General features: G+C 47.4%; 1 protein-coding gene across 1 annotated transcript; it reads left to right on the top strand.

Moving 5' to 3' along the window:
• Window positions 1-3,506: 3,506 nt before the first annotated feature.
• LOC117835067 (probable phosphoinositide phosphatase SAC9) lies at window positions 3,507-8,095 on the top strand. The gene is given in 8 exon segments (XM_034714426.2): window positions 3,507-3,831; window positions 3,966-4,111; window positions 4,114-4,950; window positions 4,953-5,977; window positions 6,094-6,201; window positions 6,322-6,492; window positions 7,621-7,858; window positions 7,955-8,095. Coding segments are annotated over 7 exon segments (2,496 nt in total). The 5' UTR covers window positions 3,507-3,831; window positions 3,966-3,999; the 3' UTR covers window positions 7,960-8,095.
• The last annotated feature ends 13,107 nt before the right edge of the window (window positions 8,096-21,202 follow it).

The following is a 21,202-nucleotide window of genomic DNA, read 5'->3' as shown; positions in this document are numbered from 1 at the left end:
ATAGACCTGCTCATTCGTATGGTATGTCCAAAGCCTCCAAGGGCATCGCTCTTCCCACGATGATGTGCTCACGCTCCACCTGAATCCGGGTAAGATGATGGATTTGCGAGCACGATTATTAGGCCTAGGACTAGCGCTCGTAGGAACGTGGAACTAGTCGCCATGATGCGTGTTTCCGGACGTGTTAGCGAGCCATAGCTTGTTTGGACGTTGCATTGCAATGATAGGCTGAAGGAACGCAAAACAAATTATGACTTGGAACCGTAGAGATTAAGGCTCGGACCATCCGGTGATGGTGAGTTTTCGGCGAGGTAAGGATAGCAGAAGGTAGCTTTTCCATGGCAGAACGCTGGAGCGAATTTTGTGAGCTAGAAGGTGACACTGACGTCTTCTTAGGCCCTGTCGCCCATTCGTGATTCGTATGTCTATGTCTAAGGGCATTGCTCTTTCCATCATGTGTCCACGCACACACGAACCCCGCCGGGCACGATCATTAGGCCTACGGCGTGTAGGGACGTGGAGCTTGGTTCATGATACATGCTTGAGACGTGCTACTGCAAGTACCACTCGTCCACTACCACCACTCTATCGATTGGATTGGACCCCGACGGGACGAGGAGTAGGCTTTGCAAGCATTGCTTCAACAAGTGCAAGCAGCTCTTGTCACTCAGCAGGTGAGGATTAAGGTCAGAATCAGACGTCTTTCTTTCAAAAAAGAGAGAGAGTTAAGGTCTTCAGATGATCCCATTCTCATGGCTTTTTTTTTGGGCAACGCCAAGTTTAGCGACCGGTGGAGCAGAGATGGAACTTGGAAGGAGATGAATTCGTACGGGTCATGGCATGGGTAGGGGTGCACTGTTGGATCGACAGGGGGGCTGGCCCTGCGGCGGGCCTAGCTAGACTATAAAGTGCTTCCGTTTCGGCGACCGGGAGCGCAGTGGCATGATGCCGCGTTTCTGTAGGGCACGATGTGGTCGCGTCACGCCGAGTTGCCGCCGCTTTGCTCGGCCGAGCTGCCCCGGCCGGCCGCACTCGAGAGATTCCTGCCTCCGCCTGCCTGTCTCAGGTCGTAGGTGTCGCGGTCTAGTATGCCCGTGTTGTCACCTCAGGTTTGGGCGCGGACGCCCGGCAAAGCTACGGCGTCTCGTACACCCGCCTACCAGAGGCCAGAGCACTTCTCTCGCCGCTTTGCCAGCAGGTCGTAATGGTGTTTGATCTTTAATCCGGATTAAAATTCATGTCACATTGAATATTCGGAGGTCAGTTAGAGAATTAAATATGAGCTAATTTTAAAAACTAATTACACAGAAGGAGGCTAATTCACGAGACAAATCTATCAAGCCTAATTAATCCATCATTAGCACATGTTTACTGTAGCATCATATTGTTAAATCATGGGCTAATTAGGTTTAATAGATTCGTCTCGCAAATTAGTCTACATCTATGCAATTGATTTTGTAATTAGTCTATATTTAATACTTCTAATTAGTATCTAAACATTTGATGTGAGAAGAATTTTAGGAGGGACTACTGTGGCCAAGCCAGCTCCTGTGGACACGATTCTTGAGGTCCCGTTTTGAACACGAGAAGAGAATGCCATAGAAAACGAGAAAGACAAAGCTTGACAGTATTGCCTTTGCTCTATTCATCAACGTAAAGAAAAACACTTGCACGCACAAGTACTCCATCCAGATTACCGTGTAGGAGCAGGGATATTTTGGTACGCACCGGGGGTAGGGCACTCTGCCGCAACTGTCACGAGCCGTTCTCTCTGTGACTCTGTCCTACTGTCCTGTGGGGCCACCAACTGGGTTTGCGTACCTGCATTGCCGGGTGCCCACAAGGCCAGGGGACAACGAGGACGGAGGATCTAGGGACTAGGGTGGCCTCGTAGCAAACGTTGCAGCAATGTTGAGTGCAGATTACAGAATGATCTGTCTGTCCTTGTGTATTCGTGGCCTCTCCAGTTCACGGGCATCGAAGGTGTTGCAGTCTGAAATCGTAGCGGACCGGTAACATACTCGCTCTACGTTAGCAGCGAACGCTTTGTTCTCTCTAGTATCCATGCAGACTGACTTGGAGCTAGGGCCAGCATGCCCTTCAGTCCTTCGGCTCCTCGCAGCCGCTGTCTTGGCTTTAGAGCACGTGAATAAGGCCCTGTTTGTATACGCTTTTTCTAGCCACGCTTGGATTATAATCTAAGCGAAGATTTTCTCGCTTCTCGCTTTTCGCTTCTCGTAGTTCAAATCGTTGAAGCGGCTTACCACATAAGCGAGAATCGGTGGAAATAAGCAAAGCGTTTGGCGGGATTCTCGCTTATTTCCACCGATAAGCCGCTTATAAGCGGATACAAACGGGGCCTAAGCCGGCTGGGAGAAATCCACATAGGCAGAAAAACAGGCCACGTCGGAGAGACTATGGAGTCGGCGCTTCCCATCTCGCCAGACTTGAGCGCAAGGTACGAGAAAAAATTAACTCTCCTAGCCTTCTCCTAGCCCGCATACGAGCGAGATGCCGCCGCTTCCGTCTTCTATCCTTGTGAACATTAAATCACTGCAATCTGTACGTAATCTATGCTGCAGCCGGCCAAACAGCTAGCTTGTTGTATTAGTTGGCTGTATAACTGGCTGCAAATGACGTGGCATGGGCTTGCAGCCGGCTGCTGGCTAAATTATTGCTCTTGCTCTTATCTGGTGAGATTGCAGCAGATACGGAGCAATTAGGCAGTTGGCCGCACAGCCCCTAATAACTAATGTTCCTCATTAATCAGCTTGTTCGGTTGAACTTATAAGCCGGCTGAAAAGCTGAAACGGCTGATTTGTTATGGGAGAAAAACAGATCAAACTATTCGATTATCGTCCTTGAATGAAATATGGAAATTCTTAGGATTGAAGTGTTTTAGCAATCTTGAGATGAATTTCGACACATTTAATAATTGTAAATTTGGAAAAGGGATTAAATCAATTTATCCAAATAATTCATTTGCTTCACTGTTTGGTGGCTGATAAGTCAGCTGATAAGCTGAGGCGCACAGACCGCAGGCTAAATACCAGGTTCTCCTCTACGATACCTGCTACAAATTAGCGAAAGCACTGCGCCGAAGAACGTGCTCCGGCTTTGGTGCCTGAAGTTCTGTTCTTCTTGGGTGGCGGCGGCGTCAAAAGGCGGCCAAAGGAGAACGAAACGAACACGCGCTGAAAAGAAAGACGAAGACGGTAGAGAAAAGAAAATCCCCCACCATGGGCTGGATCTACTCTTTTATCAGAGAAAATGCCCATGGGCTGGATCTACTACTTCAGTTCGGCCCGCTTGAGCTAGGAAATGGTCGGTGTCTTTCTTTCCTGGCCTGTAGTCATTTCGAAGTGGCCTGCCAAACCGAAGCGCAACCAAAACCCAAGCCCAGGTCTTCTATGAGATGAGCCGACGAGGGAAACGAGAAGCCCATGATGGAGATTCGAGAGCGCTTTGACTGACAAGTGGGTTCACCATCTGTGGGACCCAAGTGGAAGACGAAGACCAGAATGGTGTCCGAGGGGGAAGAAAAGGAGATCGTCTTCCACCTCCCGCTATCGAGATCACGCTCGATCCGCTCACATCCCGGAGTTGATCTCGCCGGAGGCCAAGGGTGGTGACAGGACGAGCCGTTGTGATAGTGCGCGTTCGGTTTTCCTTTCCTCGGCTGCTTTCCTCCTCCTTTCTCCGCTCCACCCTCTCGGCCTTGTTTCCTAGCGGCGAGTCCGGCGACGACAAGGCGAGCAGCGACCCCACCCAGGTCTTTTGTCGGGCGACCACCTGGGCCTTCGTCGGGCGCCCGCGAAGAACATCCGACAGGTACGCCCGCCAATTCCCTTCCCTTCCTTCCTGCGGTGCGAAAACGAACCCCAGAACCCTGATGTATGCTATTTATATTTGGATCTGACCATTTATATCTCCTCAACTTCGAATTTTTTTCAAGCAATTATCAGGATGTCCTAAACTGGATCCGCCCCTGGATTTCAGATGTTCCACAGCAAGTCCCTCCCTAGGCCCAAGGACACGTCGGTGGTCGTGGTCGTCTTGGAGACGACCGAGGTGAACATTGTGATCAGCTTGTCGACGAGGGCCGATACTCAGGTATATATGTCGACCCGATCACGGGCGCCCTGCGCTACTTGGGGAAGCACGGGGAAGATGTTTTCGATTCTGAGGCGGCAGCATTGAACTACATCACTGATGGATCAAGGATTTTATCCAAGAGCACCACCTATGGGAAAGCAGTGCTGGGCTATGCAGTGTTAGGAAGCTATGCTTTGCTTTTGGTTGCAACACAGCTGAGCGCAACAGTTCCCAATCTGCCTGGAGGTGGGTGCATACACACAGTGGCGGAGAGTCAATGGATAAAGATCCAGCTGCAAAACCCTCAGCCCCAGGGGAATGGAGAGCAGAAAAATATCCGTGAATTGGCTGATCTTGATATTGACGGGAAGTACTACTTTTGTGAGACAAGGGATGTTACCAGGCCCTTTCCAAGTCGTATGACAGTATGGGAACCAGATGAGGAATTTGTTTGGAATGAGTGGCTGTCAAAGCCTTTTAAGGACATCGGCTTGCCAGGGCACTGTGTCATTCTTTTACAGGGGTTTGCTGAGTGTCGAAACTTTGGAGGTGCTGGGCAGCAAGGTGGGTTAGTTGCCCTTATTGCACGTCGGAGTCGGTTGCATCCTGGAACCCACTATTTGGCTCGTGGACTGAATGCATGTTCAGGCACAGGCAATGAGGTAGAGTGTGAGAAACTTGTTTGGGTTCCACAAAAGGGTGGAGGGCGCATCCCTTTTAGCTCATATATCTGGTGGCGTGGAACTATACCGTTATGGTGGGGTGCAGAAATAAAAAATGCTGTGTCAGTAGAAGCTGAAATTTATGTTGCTGATGATCCTTACAACGGGAGCTTACAATACTACCAACGATTGAGTAAAGATACGGCAATAAATCATCTGAAGCGAATGTATCTAGGCAAAAGAAATCTGGAATGGTTCCCATTGTTTGTGTTAACTTACTAAGATATGCTGAAGGTAAAACTGAGTCAGTTCTTGTTGATTGTTTCAAAGAATCTCTACAGTACATGAAGTCTACTGGAAAGCTTGGAAGCACGTGGATTCAGTTGATAAATTATGACTGGCATGCTACTGTGAAGTTAAAAGGACAGCAGCAGACAGTTGAGGGCCTATGGAGACATCTTAAAGCACCTACAATGGCCATTGGCTTCAGTGAAGGGAATTACTATGATGTAAGACAGCAGCTTAAGGAATGTAAAGGATCGATTATCTGCAATGACGACATAAATGGTGGATTTTGCATGGAATCTACTCAAAATGGGGTGATACGTTTCAATTGTGCCGACTCCCTTGATCGGACCAATGCTGCTAGTTAATTTGGGGCACTTCAAGTTTTTGTTGAACAGTGTAGTCGATTGAGTATCTCACTTGATGTAGATGCAATGTTTGGGTTATCAAGCAGATATTCTGAATATGACAGTCGAAATGCTCGTTCTTTGCCCCCTGGATGGGAGGAGCGCTTTGACTCTGTTACAGGGAAATCATTTTATATTGATCATAATACACGTACGACCACACGGGAACATCCATGCCAGGAGGCTCCACAGAAGCCCTGGAAGAGATTTGATATGACATTTGATCAGTTCAAAGGCTCAACAATGCTTGCTCCAGTGAACCACCTTGCTGAACTTTTTCTTTTGGCTGGCGATATCCATGCTACATTGTACACTGGCTCAAAAGCTATGCACAGTGAGATTCTGAACATATTTAAGGAGGAAACCGGAAAGTTTAGTAAATTTTCAGCTGTTCAGAATGTGAAGATTACAGTGCAAAGAAGGTTCCACAATTATGTGAATGATAGTTCCCGCCAAAAGCAGTTGGAGATGTTCCTTGGATTGAGGCTATATAAGCATCTCCTGTCCATTCCTATATTCCCTCTCAAAGTAGGTAAACTTACATTATCAGTATATTTCTTCCAAATTTACATTATTGGTCTTGATTTCAGTATTACTATTATATTATACTTTTTTTGGTAACATCCTGGATCTTGAAATTTTAGGTGCTATCAAGGCCATCTGGATGCATGTTGAAACCAGTTCCTAGTATCACCCCAGTGGCTGATGGTGGTTCCAGTCTTCTCAGCTTCAAAAAGAAGGATCTTATTTGGGTATAGTTCTCCTTTAAGTACACTCTCCAGTAGTACTTCCTGATTGCTATCTGGTTTATTTAATTATAGTCTTGATCTTTTTTTTTTCACATAGCATGTTAAAGACTTCTGCTCCTGCAGGTATGTCAGCAAGGTGCAGACTACGTTGAACTTTTTATATACCTTGGGGAACCTTGTCAAGTCTGTCAACTGCTTCTTACTGTCTCCCATGGTGCTGAAGATTCTTCGTATCCAGCATCTGTAGATGTTAGAGTTGGCTCAAGCATAGATGCCCTTAAGCTCGTGGTTGAGGTCCTTGTCTCTATCTTACCTCACTGGTTTATTATCATATGTATTTTTTTCTTTCTTCAGTTGTTTCATCAAATTTCTTTGCAAATAAAAAGTTAGTTTGCATATTTTTACGATTTGGCTTACTGAACTATCCCCCCTGTGCCCAAACTCAAGATTGCAGACACACAGAAATGGAAGTTTCTAAAAATTGAGCTTCACCTGATCTGATCAAAATCTGGGTTTAAGACACCTTGCTATTTAGCGATTCCAACAATTTGAACTACGGCACATGACTTTGCTTGGTTCAGAACCAGAGTTAAACTGCATGCCAATAACTTTGGCTACCAAATGATATGGATCGACTAGGGATAGCAGGAAGAAACCTGCTAGTCACTCTCCCTCTTAGGGTTTCTTCTTTCTTGATTACAACTGATGATGCGGCTAGGCACTTATAGACATCTCCCTAACAGTAGATGCTAAGTTGCTAACCAATTGCAATAAACCTATCTAATCTAAACCAATTCTGCACAAACTTAAAATAAGTGTGTCTGGCTGCTGCGGCTGCAGAACTGGTTATGTTTACTGTAGAGCTGCATGTCATTTCATTAATAGAACAAGAAAAGTTTGTTAGGTTACAGGCCCTTACTGCCTACATTACACTTATAACATACACGCAACAGACATGTAAAAGACGACCATACTATCAAAGAGAACGAAGGATCTTATCTAGCTAAAAGCACACTGAGATCCCCAGCTCAAGCCGCGCACCACAGAGGGTATTGTAGATTTAATTTGTTTGTTGCTCCATCTGATATTGGTTTCATCGGATATATTTATGTCATTGTTAAAGTATCATTTTGTATTTTTCATCAGTTATGCAATTACTTCTCTACACATTTTCTGTGTATGCCAGCTGCTTGAATTTGAATAAATCATATTTTCTTGTCTATGAAATCCAATTAAAGCATGCAGATGCATTAAACTTATTTAATTTTTCAGTAGAACTCTCCTCTTTTGAGGCATTTTTTCATTCCTTACTAGCGAAACAAGGCCCTGCTCATGTGATTGTTTTCATTTGTTCCGTCTGCTGTATTTTGAACGTCATATTTAACTGGTGGATGAATATTAATTGGGAGATTACTTGTTTAGGGTGCTTGCATTCCACAGTGCTCAAATGGCACAAATTTATTGATACCACTCACTGGAAGAATTGATCCAGAGGACTTAGCTGTTACAGGGAAAAGTGCTAGGCCCAATGTTCAAGAGAGCACTTACCTTCCTTTGTTATATGACTTTGAAGAGCTAGAAGGAGAACTAAACTTTTTAAATCGGGTTGTTGCATTATCTTTTCATCCATCTGCCATATCAAGGACACCCATCACTCTTGGTGAGGTAAATTTTTATGAATTTTTTAGACTGAGGCACTTTGAAAAGTTATTCTCTATATCTTTTTCTTCACGAGTTTGAAAACCTTTTTTAACAGATTGAAGTACTTGGAATTTCTCTTCCATGGGCAGACATGTTAAACAATAGTGGACGTGCTCCTGAATTTATGGAGCTTCTCCATAAAAAATCAAGCGCTCACTGTGATCTAGGTTCGAAGTCTTTTGCAAATTCTTCGGGGCCTGTGAATGATTCTCTTGGCAGTGAGGGGTCTTATACTAAAAGTTCATCATCAGCTCAACCAGGTGGTTTAGAAAATTTGTTGGAGTTTCTCACAGGTGATTTTGACATGTCGAAGTCACATATAACTGAAAATACATCTTTTGGTAATGGGGAACAAACAAACTTCTTAGATGATGGATTTGATGTTAACCCTTTTGCCTCTGCTTCGGAAGTGCCTGTTCCTACAGTGAATAACCAGGTTGAAGAATGTGGCAGCACGCAGCTTTATCTTAAATTTTTCGAATCTTTTTCTGGCTATAATAAGGTATCCATCTGTAAGAAAATCATCTTATTTTATTATTTTTCTTATCTTATTTTCTTGTATCTGTGTTAAGCATTCTTTTTTTTTTAAAAAAAAATTGTGTTGAGCAGAGCCTGTCCTGAAGTTACCAGTAATATCTTGAATTTCTCTTTTATCCGATAAATGGGCAAGATTGTAGTTTCTAGTAACAACATTATCAAAACACAGCTTTTAATTTTTTTTTACAATGTTTATAAAGTACAGTAAACCTATCATGAGATTACTTGTCAAGACAAATCTTCTTGTTTCCAAATATCCAAAACTATGCGTAGATTGTAATCTTACACAATGGAGTAATAATCAGGTTAATATTCTTGGGAGAAATGTTTTGATTCCTTGGATTTGGTCGAGTATGGTTTCACTCCAATGTCTCGGCTGGGGCTGTTTCGCTTGTGATATCCTAGAAGGCATAATTCGAGGTCTGCTGACTGCTTGGTTTGGGTCGGACTCCAGTTCTTCAAGTTGTCTATGCCCTGCAGCCGTGACTGGGAAGGCTAGCGTGCTGCAGGTGGAGAACCCGCGTGAATTTTCTTCCAGTATAAGCTTAGTACAACTTTGTGATTTTTCTTTCAAACGTGTCTCCATCAACTAGTGTTTTGGTTATATTATTTACATTACAAGGGCAACCGGTAATGTTTCAATCAATCATGTGTTACAGCTTGCGAAATTTACAACTCTATAAACAAACCGCCTTATATTTTTAGTCGAATATATTGTTTGGAGGAGCCGCCACGCTCATGCTCAGGTCAAACTTTGTGGAAGCGACCTGCCGTGCGGCGGGCAGCGACTCGCGACCAAACCCGATCGACGGCCGGGGGCGCTGTGCTATGAACAGAACAAGGCGAACGTGACGGGAAGCTAGGCCTGTCACCTCATCGGATCGCGCACGAGCGGGGGTCCGAGGGGACACACGAATCTGAACAGAAAGCACGAACGTGATTTTTTGATCGCGACATGGCGCGGCGGGGCGGGCGGACCGCGGATGGAGCGCACCCGCCAACCGGCGTAACCGTCGACGGACGCAAGCATCACCCGCGCGGGCGCCGTCGACGCGACGCAGACGCTCGGACCCCCGCCCGTGCGAAGCCACGCGAGCGACACGTCGGGCGTGGAGCGAGACGCGGCCTTCCTGTGCGTGCCGCCGGAGGGGGTGGGGGGACGACCGCGACCGGCGGCCGGGTTTTAGATGAGGTGAAGCCAGCACGCGCCGCCGACACGCGCCACGCCGGCACGTGGGAAAAGCCGTCCACGCTCGCGCTCGTGGCTCCACCGCCCAACCGCAACCGGTGTCACGCCAGTACGGGGCCGCCGCCTGCCGACACGGTTCGGTGGGGCGTAGTTGCAGACTTGCAGGCTATGGCTACAGTGCGTACGGGGCGACGGCAGGGTAGCGAGCTGCGCTCCGGAACACGCGCGCGCACGGGCTGGTTGGTCGGGTGGTTTGTGCGTTGCGTTTAGCTGCTGCGCGCATTGCATTTGCACCTCCCCGGGGGTCGTTGCATACGAATGCTCACGCGTGCTCGCCTCCACTCTGCTGCACGGATGGCGCCGCGGGAGAGCCTGATCAATCGATCGTGCTACGGCGAGCTGGCGAATGCATTGCTCACCAGTCAGTAGAGTAGACTACAACGAGGGGAGGACTACGATGATCTAGGATGGCCTGGTAACTAACGTCGTAGCAATAATGTGTTTGTCTACACAATGATCTGTCCTTGTGCAGCGAACGTAGCCCTATGAGATCATAATTTGTAATTTTGTGATTGAGTGATAATATAGTTATTAGGACTAATCAAAAGCTTAGCACAAGCTTAGAAGAATGTTTAGTGCTAGGATAGACCTAGAGAAGAGAGAGTGCAAGATGTTCTGCCTTGTGATCGGTTCAAAGAGTGAGCCACAACTGTACAAGGTGTGCCGGCGCCTTGGAACCTTGGTGGCTCGCTGGCAAGTCTTCAACCCTTCGACTTGGTGTGGAGCGGCGTCGACGACCGTGTGCGGGAATGAGGAGACCCCTTTCTTGTGGAGAAATTCCGTAGCGAAGATGGTATCAAGGTGACTGGAAGAGAGGGAGTGGTGAGCTTTGCCTTAGTGGCAAATTTCTCATCCAGCTTAGCACGAGCCTTTGTGACGAGTCCAAGACCTTGATCGGGAGAGACGATGACCGGGAGCAGATCCTCGGTGGAGCTCCAACATGGACTAGGGGTAGTATTTGACTACCGATACCACGGGATAAATCGTCATGCCCGAGTTTGCATTCTTCCTGACCCACTCCTTTACGTTTCCGCATTTCATATACAAATTGAGTGCTTAACTTACTAGAGTAGAATCTTGATAGAATTGGTTCTATGTTACAAAACTTGTTTTGTGTGGGAAGAATCATTTGATCAACCTTAGATTGCACATTTAGATAGCATGATCTAATTTATGTTTTGAAGTAAATTGTGAAAGCTATACGCTAAAATTTTTAAGTTTACCTAGTTCACCCTCTCCTCCTAGACTACAAACACCGATTCGTTGCATGCACCTTGTATATTCGCGGCCTCTCCACTTCACGGGTGACGGGTCCTCGCATCGTAGGGGTTGCAGTCTGAAATCGCAGCGGACCGATACGACGGTACTCTCTCTTCTCTAGCAGCGAACGCTGTGTTCTCTCTAATGTATCTGCCCTTCAGTCCTTGCCTCCCTCCTTGCAGCCGCTAACTAATGGTCATGCCTAATCAGTCCATTTGCCTGGTTCTATTGTACGACACCTACGAATTAGCAAAAGCACTGTCATCTTTGGGGTTTCTGTTCTTGCTTGGGTGGCGGCGTCAAAAGGCCGAAGGAGAACGACCGCACTGAAAAAACGAACGACTACAGAGAAATCCCCCCATGGGCTGGCTGACGCGTGCTGTTTTAATCCGGCCCTCTTGAGCAAGGAAACGGTCATCGGACAAATTGATCCCAGCTTGTTATTATAAGACCAATCTATCGTAACTCCTTAGAGCAAAAATGCAGGACGAATTGATCCATTTTTCCTCTCGGGGGAATTTTTTTTTTTGCGACAGAAATATGTGTGCACAATCGTGATGTAAATCTGTAATGGTCACTCACACAATCAATCAGTAATCACATTCGACATGCCTTTCACTTGGCATAGAAAAGAAAACTGCTTAGATACGACAACACGCGATTACGCGGAGTCGTCCTTGGAGGGACAGAAGCCAAGCGGGGCTAGCGCCTGAATTCAACCCAGCCCGCACGCCCTGTCGGGGACGGCGACGGGCAGCCACCCAGCGTCCCCCAAGATACCAGCCGCGGATTGCGATCGCGCTGCGCTGATCCTTGATTTGGACACGAGAAAACTGACCTGCAAACGGCGGGTGTGGGCCTCGATCAAATTCTCCCGAGTGCTATGCTATCCGTACGAGCTCGACGGCGATTTCTGTTTCTGTTTTATTATGAGGTAGCTTTAGGCTTTTGGGGGCATTTGATTACTAGGAAGAATGGTTGGCGTAGCGTTGCATGCTTGATCACACGCAAGATTGATTTCGATGCTAGGTCAAACGCGCTGCTGGCCTAATGATGCATGCTCAAACCAAGCGGGCGGCATCTATTGTACAATATCAGAGCCAGTTAAAAAAAGAACAGCCTTATTTTCACTGGAGCAGTTACAGATCTGTCCAGAAAGAAATGAAGTGCAACGCTTTATCTTTAGCATCCTATCCAGATAGCCCAAGCAATGCAACAAATTTTTGTGTGGAAATAATCAATACAGACAGAACATTTATTTCCTGTTTGATGTACTTGAACTCTATTTTAGCAAGTTTCTGGCAAGTTACATTCCAAATAGAAGATCCTGTACATTAAACTTCGTAATCTAAAATTAAGGCTTAATGGGAAAACAGCTTATTGTTCAACTGGTTAATTTGAAGTGTACAACTGAAAATTGAAAGAAACTACAACTTATGCACAGAAAAATACAATCTCTACTTCTCGGACTTATTAAGTATTCTAGCCCGAGATCATGAAAGTTTGCATTCAGCTTATGTTCGACTTGTCATGTATGTGTGGTTACCTATCCAGCAGAAACATGCCCTCCACCTTTTTGTTGACTTCACATATGGCTTCAACAATAAGTGTCTTCAAACATTTTGAATGCAAGGACGAATCTGGCAGTGTGAAACTTTGCTTGCATGATGCCAATTGGATTTCTTTAACACAAAGTAAATATATACTTAAAAGGTCCTAGATGAAGGAAGAAAAATGAAAGACCGGAAAAATGCACACATAACACAGACTGATTAGAAATTCAGCATGCATTCCTTCACCGAACAAAAATAAGAAAGTGTGTGAAGTAGAAAGGGAAGTGGAACCTACAATTAAAAATTTGCTCATTTGAGAATATCTTGCAGGTGATTAAATAGAAATGCAGAAATCTTGGTGAAATAACACTTCTGGTACCAAAGATCACTCAGTTTTATGAGATGAATCACAAGTAGTAGCTGAACTGGGAGCGACTGAGTGCATTGTTCATAGTGTTGATAATTTGTAACATTTCAGGAAAACCAAACAAATATACATAAACATTTTATTGCACAAGACTATATAAGGTGCATGCAATCTTCAATATATCTCATGTTAATTTACTAACAAAACTGTAGGAGGTATATGATCCAACCTTGTAGGCAACCGCATAAAAAAGAAGATATGAAGTGGGAAAAGAATATATGTGGAACACAGTCCAATTCTTAGTCAGGTAAGATTACAAAAGGTTGTTCTGTCAACCCTTTCATTAGATGTTTCATTCACCTTGCATATCAGCCTAGCCTCTGTGGGAGAAGCTTAAGATCCAATAACTTTAGATGACCACACTGGAGCAAGGTCGACAGTACAAAAGTGCTCATAGTAAGCATTATCAGTCCTGATTCCCATGTACCCAAGATAAATATTCAGTTTTTTACGTAATGAAGCTTACTTGGGATATGCATCAAGTATGACAGAAGAAGAGTTACTGAAAAGTCTGAACCAGGGATTGCAAGCCAACCAAATATGACATTTGAAAATTTTGATGACGTGAACCAGGTTACAAATTGTCAGGAGGCAATTGATCGTAGTAAGAAAATATAACACTTTGCAGAGCAAATTAAGCAGGCAAAGGTAGTCACATAAGGCTGCACAAGTAAAAAAATCATTAGAATCAGCCTCCTACCACTATTTGGTGAAAGATTATCTTTGAAGCATATGCTAATTCAAATGACTCACCGCTGATAGGTACAACATTTGGGAGATGGTAACCAAAGCAATCGACAATATATATTCAAAGAAGACACAATGAATGGGTCAGCTTGAACTGACATTTCGTCAATCATCTCAAGTGCAAGCATCAGCAGGAAGCACAGGAAAATCACCTCAGACCTGGCGAGCGTGTCCAGGTCGATGGGCAGCAGGGCAGAACAGCAAGTTCGGGCGGTGGCGAGGCCTCGGTGAGCTTGATTGCAGTGCAGCAGGTGTCCTCGGGGCCTGGGCGTGGCGATAGCGGCGGGGTCGATGCGGACCAGGAAACTGCCGGTGGTGAAGCAGCGGACACGCGCCGCGATTTGACGGCCGAAACGTCGCTGAGTCCTCCGGAGGCTTGGAAAACTTGCAGCGATATAACTATATAGATATTATTGGTAAAAAGGTTAGAGAGCGGTAGTGGGGTGAGATAGGAGATAAGATACTCTGAGACTGAGAACTTCTTTAGCCTTTGCCTGTAGCAACTAACGAGGAAAGGCATGGAAATTAGTGTTGGAATTAGATATCTCTTGTTTGGTGTGTGGATTTAGAGGTGGGAAATTATATCTCAAGTTATGATAAACGGTGTAGATGTATTTATCTTCTACTTAAAACAAATTCTCACCCAATTTCCTCCTCTCCTCTTCCTTGATTGGTGGGAGTTGCCTCTCTAAACTTCCAATTCCTCATTCCACTAAAACTCCCGTACCTACCAAACAAACAATATAATTTTAATCTCTTCCCTTTAGACTACCTTTCCCTCGCATCAGTTACCTCCGACCAAACTAGCCGTGACAAACAAATGCTGTAGCCCGACGGGTCACCACGCACTGCACCAAATGCTATAGCCTGACGGGTCACCACGCACTGCAGATCGGCCTCAGATATCGCGTGTGTTTTCTGAGATGTTTGGACGCGCTCGATGATCGGCAGTCGACACGCGCGTGCTGAGGTCAAACCTTGTGAAGCGACCTGCCGCCGGGGCACAGCGACTCGCGACCGAAACCCCGATCGATCGGCGGCCGGGGATGCTGTACTGATGTGCTGCACACACACTCCATTAACGACAACAACGCCAACGTGACCGGAAGCTAGGCCTGTCATCATCTCGGCGGATCGGCGCACGAGCGCGAAAATCCCTTCCATAGCTTGCCTACCCCGGAGGCGGTTTCCTGCTGCTAGGTTGCTCATCATCGGGCGGATTTCATCTTCCTCTCTTACCAGGTCGATCTCGCCTTCTCCTCCCTTTGATCAGATTGCAGACTTGAATGGGAATCTTCATGCTGCTTCCATTGCTTTCTCCACCTTTCTTTTTTTTAAAAAAAATATATTGGGAAGAAAGGGCCGGCAACATGCACTGCATTTGATTATTCCTTTTTGTTTTTGTTTTTTCTTTGCAAAGACGCATGGATGTTGCCAAATATTCAATATTTTATCAATCAAGACGCACGGAAATATCATCACAACCATGCATTCCATCTTTGCAGTAATGCAGGAGGTTCCATGCTGGAACTTGTCAATCCTTGTGTAGAGATACCAATGTGTAATCGAAATTTGTATGGCGTTGCATATGTAACATTTGTAATCGAAGTTTGTATGGCATTGCATATGCAACAATTTGTAATTTGCTTGATTTTTGTAAGATCAAATTTCTGCGTTTCAAATAGTGGGAAATATAGGTAATTTGTTATGTGTTATTTTTTTAAAGATCTACATTATTTTTTGTTCATGTATTTGAATGGAAAAACATGTAACTGTTGTGATGATATTTCTGTGGATGTTCCATCGTCCCGCCTGAAAAACAAAATAAATATTTTATTTGATGTGCATGTAAAGGTCTTGAATTTTTCATGGACTATAACAATATTTTCCTTTTTTTCATGGCATGTAGATAAGTTAAAAAAAATATAAATATGATGTGTCGGTACCCTTGTCCTCACATCCGGTGTGCAACTGTGCACGGACGAGCAGTACCTAGTCCACATGTTATTATATTCATAAGCAAATCCATTAACTTTGGTAACCACTCCTACACCAATCTCGAGGTGGAGATCTGACGGTGGCTGAAATGCCCACCCCGGCACACAAGCTCCGAATTGCCTCGCCCGCACGAGCGGCGGTCCGAGGACACACACGGGATCTGAACAGAACCGATCGAGCACACGCACACGTGTGCGCGCGATTTGACCGCGACACGGCGCGGCCGGCGGCACATGAGGCAGGTACGATCGAGCGGACGAGCGCGCCCGGCGCGGCGCGCCAGAACCGGCCACCACCATTTGTCCATTTCCCACCAGGCGCCGGCCGACCAACCTGGCCCGCCCGCCCGGCCGGCCCGTTCCGGCCTCCGGTGGCGCAATGAAGCCCGTGGGGTTCGCGTGGCGACGCGGACGCTCGACCCGCTGCGCGAGAGCGCCGTGACCGTGAGCGAGACGCCGGGCGCGGAGCGAAACGCTAGTACGCGACCTCCTCTCGGCAGTCCGGTGGTGCGCGTCGGAGGAACGACCGCGACCTGCGGCCGGGCATTAGCTTACAAGCAAGCCAGTACGGATAGGAAGCTCTTCGCCGCTTGTGCCACTGTCGAAATAGGTGATGGAGCGAGGACCTCCTTTTGGAACACTGGATGGGCGCAGGGGCAGCGGCCGAGAGATGTAGCTCCTCATATACAGCTTGTGGAACTTCAACCAGGGGAGGCGGATGACATCAAATGAAAGTTAAGCGTGGAAGGGACTTACTCACCTAAATCCGCATACAATGCACAGTGCATTGGCTCTATATACACTAACTTCGACACTCTGATCTGGAAAGTATGAGCTCCTAGAAGCTGTAGGATCTTTTCGTGGCTTGCAATCCAAAACAGGCTATGGACGACGGATAGACTAAAAATAGGGGTGGCCTAATCAACTTAATTGCCCGTTATGCCGCAGCGCTCCAGGGTCGGCAGTTCACCTTTTCCCTCAATGTCGAGTGACGCGTAGACTGTGGGATATGGTGGCGAATTGGATATCCTATTTTTTTAGTGGCAATTAAACCGATGCTTTGGGAACATGAGGATAGTTTACATCACTGGTGGTCGACGAGGGCAATGACGCCGTGTTGCTCTAGGAAAGACATGCGCTCCATGATCATGCTTGTTTCATGGAGTATTTGGAGAGAGAGAAATTCGAGAATTTTTGAGCGTAAGAAATCTACAATCAAAATAATGTTCTACAAAGTTAAGGATGAGGCTGCGATGTGGACTAGGATCGGAGCAAAACACCTTTCCATTTTAATCGTCTGTTGTTAATTCTTTCCGCCCTTAGACCTACGTTTGTATATGTATATTCTTTCTTAAACTTTCGCACCACTGTATTTGCTTCCACTTACTTATTTTTAGCACGTATCACATCGAATGTTTAGATACTAATTAGGAGTATTAAATGTAGACTATTTAGAAAACTCATTACATAAGTGGAGGCTAAACGGCGAGACGAATCTATTAAGCCTAATTAATCCATCATTAGCAAATGTTTACTGTAGCAACACATTGTCAAATCGTGGACTAATTAGGCTTAATAGATTCGTCTCGCCGTTTAGCCTCCACTTATGTAATGGGTTTTGTAAATAGTCTACGTTTAATACTCATAATTAGTATCTAAACATTCGATGTGACAGGTGCTAAAAATAAGTCAGTGGAAGCAAACGGGCACGGTGAGAAAAAAAAACCAGCGCGCGCCGAGCCGCCGACACGCGCCACGCCGGCGCGTGGAAAAAGAAGCCGTCCACCCTCGCGCGCGTGGCTCCACCGCCCAACCGCGCAGCCGGTGTCACGCGCCGCATTCGCTGCTGGGCCGCGCGGCGCGCGTAGGGGGCCGGCCGTTCATTCTCTACCGCCGCGGCCGCCACGCCAACGGGCCGAGCGCGACCGATCACACCACACGCCGGTCGCGGGAAACCATCGGTCTCGCACGCGATAGGAGGGGGGGTTTGCCGGTTTGGTTCCGCCTGCCGACACGGTTCAGCGGGGCCGGGCCCCCGGCGTCGCGTAGCTGTTCGCGCCATGCGCGCGGCTCGCCCGCTCACGCCTACCACAACAGTCTAGTGCCTGCTACAGTGCGGTGAAGGCGTGCGGGGCGACGGCACAGTAGGAGAGGAGTGGCGAGCTACGCTCGGGGACGCACGCGCGCACCAGGCACTAGGCGAGCCTGGAAGACTGGCTGGTCGGGCACTCGTCGGATCGGCGCGGTGTGGGTGTGGACGTGTGGTGCGTTTGGCTACTCCATCTCCCAGGCTCATTGCGACTATTCACGCGTGCTCGCCACCACTCTGCTGGAGATGGATACGGCATGGGACGGCCTGAGGCTACGACGAGATGACGCATGCTTTGCTCACCATCAGCCATTGATGGCGTGGTGGACAACAGTACAGTAGTTCACTCCGGTGGCCTGGAATCTTGGATGTTCCGACTTGCGCAGGTTTTCACCGTGCCATCGATGGATTTAGGTGACGCGAACGTTTCCGCGTGCCCTGCTCCTATTGGCCAGTCCGATCCATTATTTCTCCCAACTCGCTTTATCATCAAGCATTGTCTATACGGTGTGCTGATGACGATGCTAGCTCAACATTATCATTACGCTCATCTCCAACTTTGTCCATTTCTGTAGATTGAGTACCATCCCATCTCTCGCTACACTTTTTTTTTTTTGCCACGAAAAAGTCGTCTCCAAATATTCGTGGCCGTGCGCGTAAGATCTCTCGCCCGGATAAACCACATATTGTTTACTCCTGCTCAAGTGATCAGCATCGATCCCGGGATTCCATATGCCTGCTGCAGAACGAGGCAGTTTACACGGGGCGCCGGCGGCGTTAGTTACTCCTCCTGGAGATCGATCGAGTTAAGCAATTCGCAATCGGTTATCTCGACAGCGACGGCACGGCGATTTCGTTCAAAGTCACAGTCACACAGTGGTTAGTTTTCTTAATAGTGGTGGGCAGATTTCACAGGTAATCCACGCAGATGTCACGCACAGATCTTGCGCTGCTGGCGATGATGATGCCGATCGCGAGCTAGATGGATGGGTGATCGATGCCGCCATCTGACGGCGACGGATCGCCACCTTTTTCAACTCCGGCACATCAGCAAACGATGCGGATAGTTGCACAACATCATACGCTAGTACTACATGATGAGCCCAGCTCTTCCGAGTTGTGACCAACTGAACCTCTGTGTGTACACGTTCTGCTTGCGTTATGATCAGCTGCAGGAATTGCCAACGCTGTTCGCAGAAACTCACGAAACACTGAACCTGACAGCAATTGACATCGATCGGCGAGAACAGGCAGGACAACAAAGCAGAGGCGCGCAGTGTGAAAAACTGAAAATGTTTTGCAACACGGAGACTGACTGACAGAATGCGAGCCTCTGCTGAAAATGTTTTGCAACACGGATCGATGCCCATGAATGCACCTGGGCGGTGGGCCCGCGGAGGACGAGGAGGAGGGGCCCCGGGGAATGAGAATGGATACCTTGCTTGCGGAGGGCGAGCTCGCAAAGGCGGGTTAAAGGGGGCAAAGCAAGCGAAATTTGAATCCGGCGCCGGGAAAGACAGACAGGGAGAGATGCTTCGGCTCTGCTATCTTTGTCTCTTCTTTGCTCCCACATGCCTTTCGAACCCCGAAAAACACGCTTTTGAACAGCCCCCAAGCCAAGTGATGAGAAGGAAATCACACCCATACCTGACGACCGGCGCCATACGGACCTACACTAGGAATCCGTATTCGCCGTACTCTACGAAAGTAGTGGCACACTAGCTAGCTTCTGCTCATCTATTTTTCAGTACATGGAAAAAATCTGATCCTAATTTTGGCCTAATCCATAAAAACAGAGAGGATTTAATGATGGTCATTTATGATATCGGTTATCTGACAGTATGTTCTAAGAAAAGAATGGCCAAAAATACCCTTATGTTTACTTTTGACACTAGTAGGAGCATCTTGGATTGGATAATTCGACGATTTTAATTTCTGTTACTTTGGACATTGGAGGATCCCACATTGGTCTTCAACTGATCACTAGGTGTGTGTCTTTAACTTTTTCCCTACCTGCATCAATTGTTCCCCACCCTACTGTAATCTCCGGTTGCAGCATGTTTGGCTACTTTTGACAACACTAGCTAGCCGGTCATCAGCTACAGAAGCAGGCAGGAGTAGTACAAAATAAGACAAACGAAAGCAGGAGCTAGCCATAGGAAAAGAGAACGACGATGCAGTGCAAGAGTAGCCATCTTTGGAGGTGGAGCAGCGCGTCTTTGTCAACAGAGCACCTTTCGACCACAATTCTCTACGTATTTTTTAAGCGGCGCGGGAGAGAATACGATCGCCGGCGACGACGACCGACGAGGCAGCAAGGAGCCAAGGATCGCTGGCTGGGCCCGATTGGAGTGAGCTTTCGGTTTTCTCGTCGTCGGCTCTCCCCTTTTCCTCACGGGGACCAAAATATTCCACGTGGCTCCGATGGTGGCGTCACGGTTACGCACTGCTACCCTCGTTGCCACGTCAGTTTGTTACTGTAGCTCTTTTCACTGCGGTAGCGCTAATCTGAAAGATGAAATTAATTAGCAATATGATGTCTGCAAAAAAAAAAGCAAGAAGAGGAGTAAGTAGTTTAGAAATAAACCCATAATGTAGCAGTGCATCAAATAGAGGTTTAGAACTACAGGCGGATGCAAATCAAAGTCTCCCACGTTTGCAGTCGTAAATATGGATTGGAAGTATTTTTACTCATAATATTCTATCTGGATTAATTATGGGGAGTGGAGTGCTCCTAACTCCTAGCAACTGTCATGGAAAGAAAAAATCGGTAGAAAGGGAGTAAAAGTTAGATTTTAACAAAATGGCCTAATGGAATCGTGCCAAGACCATTTGATAAGCATAAGCTCGCACGCCACCAGCAAACGCAGCGTCCACACTCCACATGCAAAAGTTTGACCAGAGTCTTCACACAAACACACACACACTGACAGTCGGCTCGGCTGGCAGAGCCGAGTAGCCATCCGGCGGCTCGGCTCCAGCCAGACACAGCATTTGAAACCTACTCGTATTTGAATTTGAACTCGCCAATAAAATTTTAACTCATCGGCTAGTTGGCGCCGCTGTAAATTTGCTGTGCGGCGAACCGCAAAATTCACCTCGGAAACGAGCGGTGACTGTAAAGCATTGGACCACCGCGCGGGCGGCAGCCGAACCCGAGCCACCCCCGATCGTTCGTCGATGACGGGCCAGCCAGCTAGCTACTGCTTCGCCCTTCCTAGTAAAGCGCGTAGCGTAGGGCCATAGGCTGCTGGTGAAACTGAAGGCCGCCGAGCCGGCCGACAGCCGCGCGCGCCTCGGGATGCGAGCCGGCGGCGGGGGCCGCGCGGGCCCCAAGGAACCGAACCGCGCGCGGGGACCGCGCGGAGGCCGACGGGACGAGGCCGTGTCTTCCCTTCCTCCTCTCGCTCGGCCTCTCCGGCTCTCCGCTCCCGGCCGGGCGCG

Source organism: Setaria viridis, chromosome 1 (genome assembly GCF_005286985.2).
Source record: "Setaria viridis chromosome 1, Setaria_viridis_v4.0, whole genome shotgun sequence".
Lineage (NCBI taxonomy): Eukaryota > Viridiplantae > Streptophyta > Magnoliopsida > Poales > Poaceae > Setaria > Setaria viridis.
This window is presented reverse-complemented; position numbering and strand designations above follow the sequence as displayed.